At 42.1% G+C, this 6152-nt stretch overlaps 1 protein-coding gene across 1 annotated transcript in view; it reads left to right on the top strand.

Moving 5' to 3' along the window:
- Positions 1 to 5906, top strand: part of CUNH10orf90 (chromosome unknown C10orf90 homolog) — a 63276-nt gene extending 57370 nt beyond the window's left edge. The window contains exons 7-9 of the mRNA XM_005424511.2: positions 3147 to 3210; positions 4707 to 4806; positions 4960 to 5906. Of these exons, the coding sequence (XP_005424568.2) occupies positions 3147 to 3210; positions 4707 to 4806; positions 4960 to 4998 (203 nt within the window). The 3' untranslated portion in view covers positions 4999 to 5906. The remainder of the gene's footprint in view (positions 1 to 3146; positions 3211 to 4706; positions 4807 to 4959) is intronic.
- The last annotated feature ends 246 nt before the right edge of the window (positions 5907 to 6152 follow it).

Raw genomic sequence — 6152 nt, 5'->3', positions numbered from 1 at the left:
ATTATATTATATTATATTATATTATATTATATTATATTATATTATATTATATTATATTTATTATCAGCCTTCTGAAACATGGAGTCAAGATTCTCATCTCTTCCCTTGTTGAGGTTGCCTGCAAATTGCACACCACCTTCCTGTGGCTGCTTTTGGGACAAGGAGCATTTCTGAGCTTCAGGAATTCTGTGGGGTGAGCAGGAGCCCAGGCAGCCTCACCTGAACCCTTAAGCTCAGGGATTGTTGCATTTTGTGTAAATAACAGCAGAACCTCACATGCTGGCTGCAGCTGGAGCAGTTCAGTGCAGGAGGCGCTGCCAGGGGATGTGCAAAGTTTGGGCAGCACCCCTGGGTGTTTGCTTTACACATCCTGGATGAATTCCCAGGAAAATGTGGTGTGGAGCTCAGCATCACATCCACATCTCTCTTAGATTCAAAGCTGATTTATTTTTTAGGGGACTGCTGATTTTAAAAGCCCCAGTGTTTAAAAAAAATGTTCTGTAATCCTAGGATTTCTCTGGGCAAATGGGTTTTTGGTGAATTATTTTTTCAGTTCAGTAAAAGAGCAGTTAAATTAGAGATCCACCACCAGCAGTGCTTTGCTTTTCACACATCCTCAAAGGCACATTTTAGCTCCTACCAAACTTTGAGATTTTACATTCATGTTAGAAGAAAATGTATCTATATTGTGTATACTTTGATAAATTTTGCCACTGTTTTTCTCTTTTAAGTGCTCCAGTGATTTAGTGGTAAATAGGAAGTCAGGGGCTGGTTCCAACACAATCATTTAATCTGTTCTCTGTCTAAATATTTACTGACTTCCCAAGCAGGAGAGTTACTCATCCTCTTGGAGGTGCAGTTTAGCATTAATTAAAATATATTACAGGGACGACCCATTTACCTTCATTTACAGCTTGCTTTAGTGCAGATGTGAGACCAGTTGTAAATGCCAGAAAGTCAGGAGTTCCACAGGGTGTGAATAAAACACCAAGGAGGTGACTCAGCCCTCTCTGTCTTTATTTGACTATGATGCATCCCTGGCAATGCTCAAGGTCTGCTCTGAAATCCCTGCTCCAAAAGCTATCCAAGGCTATGAAATCTGATAAGGAGCTTTGATAAGGAGCAGCTAAAACACAATTTAGAGGCCCAGCAGCCTGGGGAATTGTCTACATTTGATCTTGGCTTGGTAGAAAAGAACTTTAAGTCAGATCTCCAGGATGAGCTCAAGGTTATTTCAGCTCTGAGTGTTTGCTGCTCTTCCCCTTTTAAATGCTCATTCTTCTCAGTGTCAAGGATTAGCAACTATTTAAATCCACTCATGACTTTATTTGCTCATTTGTAGCATTTTTTAAAATTTATTTCTCGCTTAACTTTAGAATCTTAATCCTACAATCCATCAAGGATTAGCCTCTATGATTGCATGTGATTTTTCTTCTGGCAAATAGCAAGCTGGGAAGTGCTGCAGGAATGTTTGGCCATGAGAATTAACCTCGTGGCTCCACGGGGAAGTGGGTTTATTATTTTCTTGGAGGATTTTCCCCAGAGTCTCTTTTGAGTCCATCCCTTCAAAGCCCTGCGCAGGCACATCTCTTGTTCCAGAGCAGGGATGGGTCTGATGCCCTTCTGTGCCAGCAGGAAAGGATTGTTCTGGACCAACAGCACCAGCACAGCTCCCAACCTTCCCAGAAATTGAAAATAGAGGCCACCCTGACGTAGGGACTTGCAGGAAAAATACATTTTATCAGTTTATCATGCTCTATATGGAATAGGAAATGGGTCTGCAAATCCCTGGATGGGTTTTTCCTGTTCTGGTGGCTCCACAAAGCTCTGGAATGTTCATGTGTCAGCATGTCCCATCCCTGGAGGAGTTCAAAGCCAGGCTGGAGGGGTTTGGAGCAACCTGGGAGAGTGGAAGGTGTCCCTGGGTCACAGACAAGCTGCTCCCTGCACTTTCAGAGTTATTTGGACAGCAGTAGCATGCAAGTGTTTATTCCTTTTAACTAACTCAACATGCAAATGAGCGTTAGAACACTAATAAATAAACGACAAATTATGTTTTCCTAGCAAATCGAGCATGTGGCTGGTGTGTACTGAAGATTTAACAAGGATGATTAAGTGTAGACAACTGCTGAGGGGGGAAAAGTCTGTCCTGAGGCTTCAGAGGAGGCTTCAGAGCCTCTCTCCTTCCTGAGTTTGTGCTTTGGAAACTGCACCAGTGCAGAACTGAAAACACTGATTTTGATTTTTGATTGGAAGGATGGAACTTCTCTGCTGTGAGGAATGGCTGAGAGAGCTGGGATTGTTCAGCCTGGAGAAGGCTCAGAGCCCTTCCAGAGCCTGCAGGGGCTCCAGGAGAGCTGGAGAGGGACTGGGGACAAGGGATGGAGGGACAGGACACAGGGAATGGCTCCCACTGCCAGAGGGCAGGGCTGGGTGGGAGATTGGGAAGAAATTCCTGTCTGATGGAATGCCCAGAGAGTCTGTGGCTGCCCCTGGATCCCTGGCAGTGCCCAAGGCCAGGCTGGATGGGGTTGGAGCAGCCTGGGACAGTGGGAGGTGTCCCTGCCCATGGCAGGGCTGGGAATAGGATGAGCTTTATGGTCTCTTCCAGCCCAAACAATTTTGTGATCCCATGAATTTTACACAGAGATACAACAGTAATCTCATTTATTTCTTGGCTTCCCACCTTGTACAAATATCCTCCCTTCCCATTCAGGACTCATTTTTGCAAGGCAGGTGTTAAAATCACCTTTTCCTGAGAAGCACTAACTGCTCAGATCAGAAATTATTTTCCTCTATCCAGGGAAAAGCTGATTGGAATTATCACAGATCTCTTCATACTTGATCAGGAAGGAGTAATGTGATTTTCCTCCTTCTCAAGCTCAGATATTTATCCACAGCCCTGCAAAACAGGTGTGAATTGAATCAGAGATGGCTGTACCAGGGCAGGTTCCTGACACACTGAGGAGCAGCCAGGGTGCCTGCAGGAACCTGTGAGGAACATCTGGAGAGATTTGGATATTTGGATCTCGCCTTAATCCTTCAAAACTTTAACCAGAAATGGAAAAATGTGGCTCCATGGAATATGACATTTGAGATTTCAGTAAAAGCATACTCCAGTACTAACTTTATTTTCTCTCTGCCAGATAACCTCTTCAAACCAAAGGAGAGAGTCATTCCCGAGAAGGAGATGCACATGAGATCTAAAAGGTACAAATCCCTCTGCTTCACAGTTTGTCCATGGATGTTTCTCTACTCTATCAGCTTAGATTTGGGCAGCGCTGCCCTTGCAACACCCCCATGGCATGAAAACCAAACCCTCAGCAGGTCCCTCATGTTGAACACCCCAAAATGGAAGCAGTGAGGTCACTTTGGATTTTTTTCCCCTGATTATGGCACAGAGGATGGGAATGACAGCAAATTATGAGGATTGTGGTATCTGATCTTTAACTGCATTGCACTTCATGCAAGGGAAGCTGCAAAAGCCACTGTGGGGAATTAATTTCTGTTTTCAGATGTGTCCCATTCCTCTTCTCCAAAATCCAATCAGCCAAAACAGGCTGCTTCAAGAACTGGGAATTGCAAAATATTATGAGGAGAACCCAGAACTAAACAGGTTTTGTGCTCATACTGATGCCTCAGGTTTGGCTTTTCTATTTTTCAGGTTCTGTGCTGCTTTAGTGTGTGGGGCTGGGCTCACATCAGGGGATGGTGAGCTCTGTGCACAGAGCAGGGAGACAAAACAATTCCTGCTCCAGCTGGGCACCAAGGACAAATGACCCAAATCTCAGCCCAGGAGCACAAACCCCGTGGGCTGCAGAGAGAAAAACAAGCAGGGTGGGACTGCAGGGGCTAAAGCTGGAATGGGACAATGAACTGCAAGGTGCAAATGGAGCAGAACTGATCCCAGTGACAGACCCCGTGCCCGGCCGTGCATTTTGGGGCCATTTTGGTTCATCTTGGGTGCAGCCCTGGCTGGGCTCTGGCGCTGCCCAAGGTGCATCCATGGAGGAGATCCTTTGAATAAATCCCTGCTTTATTCTGGAACTCTGCCCAGCCTCTGTTCTAGGGCAGCCTGAACAAGGCATCAATGCAAAACCAGGACTGTGCAGCTTTCTCTACCAAATCCTGGAAATTCTATCACTGATTTTAATTGGAAAAGATCAGAAGTCACCTTTTCAATGGCAACTCCTGTTATTTTTAGAATGGAAAGATTGTGTTGTCCTTGGTAAAAAGTGTTCCAAATGACAGTGAAAAGATGTGAACAGTTTGCAGACTTACAATGATGGTTTTCTTATATTTTAGAAAATTACTTGAAAATGATTGCTTGATACTAATTGTGTGACATAAATGAAAAAAAGAAAAAAGTGTACAGCCCAAATTCTGGTTTGAATTTTGTTGCTACAAATTGGAACCAACTTCACTGAGCTCATTAGAAGCTACTGCATTGAAATCACCTGATCCCATCTCTTTCTTAATTGTTTTTACTCCAAAATCAGAATTTTCAGCAAGATTTGAAACCAGCCAGATTTTGTATCAAACCATGACTGTTAATAATTTATCACTCCCATGCCATAAATCAAATTTAAATACTTAGAGATGCCCATTACAAGCATTGCACAGAAGGCAAATATTCCCTACAGGAAAAATTAATTATTTGTGAGCCCCAGGGATGACATGAACTCTGCTTTCTGAATTCCTGACAGGATTTATGACAATTTACCTGAGGTTAAAAAGAAACAAGAAGAGAAGCAGAAGCGCATCATCATCCAGAGCAACAGGCTGCGTGTGGAGATGTTTAAAAAGGTGAGGATTTCCTGTTCTTTCCGGAGCAAATGCAGCCAGTAAAATTGAAGTCTGGGATGCCAACTCCACCTCGCCTCCTGTATCACTAAACATTTCTATCACCTCATGGATTTTAACAGTATTTTAAAGCATTTTTGCATTTTTTTTTCCTAGCAATTACTGGACCAGCTCCTCCACAGAAACACAGAGTGACAAAGGAGTCTCTTGCTCATCATCCTAATTGGATCTTGAATGCCTCTGACTTCTAGATAAGCCATAAAATTAACTGTTATCTCAATTACCTGGAGGTATTTTTCTTATCATTGGCTCTTTGTATAAAGAAAGATCATTTATGTTTCAATTGAAATTTTAAGGCAACTTTCTTGTAATCAAAAACAGCCTAAAAGGGAGCACAGCTGTTCCAGAGCATCACCTTTTGGTCATTTTACCCAGAGGAAATAATTTTAAGAATTTTTAATGCAAATACTGAATCAGAGGGGTATTATTTATCTTAATCTTTTTTTAAAAAGCACACTTCTCTGTAGCAATAGCCCAGTGTTTATAAGACGTGGAAAACTTATTTCTCTGAAGTATTTTATTAATTGATTTTCTGTGAGTTAAATCCTTGAAGAAAACTGTTATTTGTTATGTTTAGGAACCAGTTGAAATAGCATTACCACATCATCAGAGCAACAGCAGTTTCACATTAATACTTAACATTCCAAAAGGGACCAATATTTCAGCTTTCTGAAGAACTCCATTCCTGTTCATAGAGTGAAACTACCTAGCAAGCTCTCCCATTAAAAACAATATTTAAATATTTGTTTATAACACTTTTTCACGTTTTTCATTGTAACATACGTTTTACTCCACTTCTGTGAGCACAAAGTGTTTCTAGAAATGGCAGATGAAGGAGTGGTGCCAAGAAGGATGTTTGCATCAAAAACTTGCAGAACTCAAACCAGCTGTCATGTTTCCTCCAAAAAAAAAAAAATTAAATCTTTATTTGTACATGTTGGAAGTAAAAACAAGCAGCTCACAAACCAATGGAGTTTATTTATGGAATAAAGCATGAGGATAATATTGATCCAAGCGCTGTGTTTTTATTTGGTGCTGTTAAATAAAACAAAATTATTGAAACTGCCTGAGAAGTCGTGCCTTTGTACCCACAAATCCCATGGGGAAAAATCCACTGCCCCTAAAAATCACTGCAAGTGTTAAATTTTGCTGCACAAACTTTGAGCAGGGGTTTGAATGGAGCTGGAATTTGGCCTTTGATGGTTCTGCTTTGTTTTCCTAGTCCAGCCTGGATGTAAGGTCAGCATTTTTTGGAAGAGGGATGTTTGTGAGCCACTGGGATAACCTCC

The sequence above is a fragment of the Geospiza fortis genome, unplaced genomic scaffold, assembly GCF_000277835.1.
Source record: "Geospiza fortis unplaced genomic scaffold, GeoFor_1.0 scaffold452, whole genome shotgun sequence".
Classification (NCBI taxonomy): Eukaryota; Metazoa; Chordata; class Aves; order Passeriformes; family Thraupidae; genus Geospiza; species Geospiza fortis.
This window is presented reverse-complemented; position numbering and strand designations above follow the sequence as displayed.